Genomic DNA, 2,015 nt, shown 5'->3' with positions numbered 1-2,015 from the left:
AAGCTCATCAGCTCGTGACCAGCCGTTGCGTCGACCAGCTTGTCGATGTGAGGCAGAGGGAAAGGATCTTTAGGACAAGACTTATTAAGGTCCGTGAAATCGATACAGACTCTCCACTTCCCATTCTTCTTCCTGACGACCACCACATTGGCTAGCCATTCCGGGTATTGCACCTCTCGTATGAATTTAGCATCTAGTAGGTTCTTGACCTCTTCGTTGATTATCTCATCCCTTTCAGGAGCGAATTTTCTCTTCTTCTGTCTGACAGGAGGATGCATTGGATCTACCTTGAGCTGATGCATGATAACATCGGGATCAATTCCATGCATGTCTTCGTGAGACCAGGCAAAGCAATCGGAGTTGGATCTTAAGAAATTGATCAGTCTCCTTCTCAAGCTTTCCGGAAGCTCGGAGCCTATCTTTAATTTTCGACTCGAGTTCCCTTCCGTGAGCGGGACCTCATCCATTTCTTCCACTTCCAGCTCTTCGGTGTGTGGGGCCGGAAGCTTCTTCTGTAATTGCTATAAGACCTGAGTCTTTCCTCTAAGGGTAGTCTGATAGCAAGACCTAGCATTCTCTTGATCCCCCTTGACCGCTCTGATGCCCCAAGGGGTTGGGAACTTGACCAGCTGGTGCAAAGTTGAAGGTACGGCTCCCATGTCATGGATCCAAGGCCTTCCCAATATCACGTTGTATGATGAGGGGTAGTCGACGACCAGGAACTTCGTGGCTTGGTTTACCCCTTCGGCATACACAGGAAGAAGGACCTCTCCCAAGGTTTGTTTGACTTCTCCACTGAAGCCTACGAGGGGAGTTGCCTTTCTGGTTAGAGCTGTAGGTTCCAAACCCAGGTCGGCGAAGGCCGAATAGAAGATTATGTTGCTGGAGCTCCCATTATCTACTAGTATCCGCTTGACCAAGCAGTTTGCTATGGTAAGTGAAATGACGAGAGCGTCATGATGAGGGGTGAGGACCTTCTCCTGCTCCCTTGCAGTGAAACTGATCTCATTTGTTCCAAGGAGTAGGCGCTTGGGACCCTCGGCCTCTTGGCCGTTCCTGGCATTGCGAGTACTTTTCTTGGCTGCGGCACTGCTAATTCCGCTTACCTCTGATCCGCCTGTGATGACATGGATCACCCGGTCTTGCTGTGGTGGCAACGCGGGAGCTGCCTCGATAGGGAGACCGGGACCTTCTTTATTTAGAAGGTTCTTGGCTTTATCCGAGAGGAACTCTTGTAGGTAGCCTTTCTTGAGGAGCTCGGCGAATTCCATCTTTAGGGCTATGCAATCCTCCGTAGTATGACCATGATCAGTATGGAACTCGCACCATTGCTTGGGATTTCGGTTAGCCTCCGTGGCCTTCTTCTTAGGAGGCCACTTGACTTGAGGACCCATTTGTCGTAAGACACCGATCAGCTCCGGTTTGGATATCGCAAGATGGGAGATGTCAGGCTAAGTAGACACCATCATCCCTTCGGATCTAGGCAAAGGTCGATGCTGATTCCTGCCCCTATTCGGGTTACTATTCTCCCTAGCGGACTTAGAGTGAGAAGGCTCGCCGCGGTCACTCCTTGTAGGCTTTGATGACTTCTGATCATACTTCGGACCGGCTTTAGCCCTACTAGCGACATCTTCTTCCCATCTTACTTGAGCTCAAGCACGAGACAGCACGTCTTCCATAATTCTGCACTTGTATTTGATCAGCTCCTTGTAAAGGTCTCCCTCTGGAAGTAGACCCCTCTTGAAGGCTGAGATAGCCGTATCAGCGTTGCACTCAGGAATAACTACCTTCGCCAGTTTGAAGCGAGCTATGTAAGAACGAAGGGGCTCATTCCTATGCTGGAGGATCTCATAGAGATCATCCGTGTTCTTCTCTAGGTCACGGCTGCTAGCGAACTGCTCCACGAACTTATCGATAAGGGCTGCAAAGGATTTGATGGATTTGGTGGGCAGGTTGATGTACCACTGAAGACCGGGGCTGGTCAAGGTCGATCCGAATCCTTTGCACATGGTAGC

The 2,015-nt window shown here is 50.2% G+C and overlaps 1 protein-coding gene across 1 annotated transcript; it reads right to left on the bottom strand.

Moving 5' to 3' along the window:
* Positions 1-521: 521 nt before the first annotated feature.
* LOC130507559 (uncharacterized) lies at positions 522-1,394 on the bottom strand. The gene has a single exon (XM_057002261.1). The coding sequence runs from the start codon at positions 1,392-1,394 to the stop codon at positions 522-524; it is 873 nt and encodes a 290-aa protein (XP_056858241.1).
* Between the last annotated feature and the right edge of the window lie 621 nt (positions 1,395-2,015).

Source organism: Raphanus sativus, unplaced genomic scaffold (assembly GCF_000801105.2).
Source record: "Raphanus sativus cultivar WK10039 unplaced genomic scaffold, ASM80110v3 Scaffold4787, whole genome shotgun sequence".
NCBI classification, from domain to species: Eukaryota; Viridiplantae; Streptophyta; class Magnoliopsida; order Brassicales; family Brassicaceae; genus Raphanus; species Raphanus sativus.
Note: the sequence above shows the minus strand (reverse complement) of the source record. Positions and strands in the feature narration are given on the sequence as shown.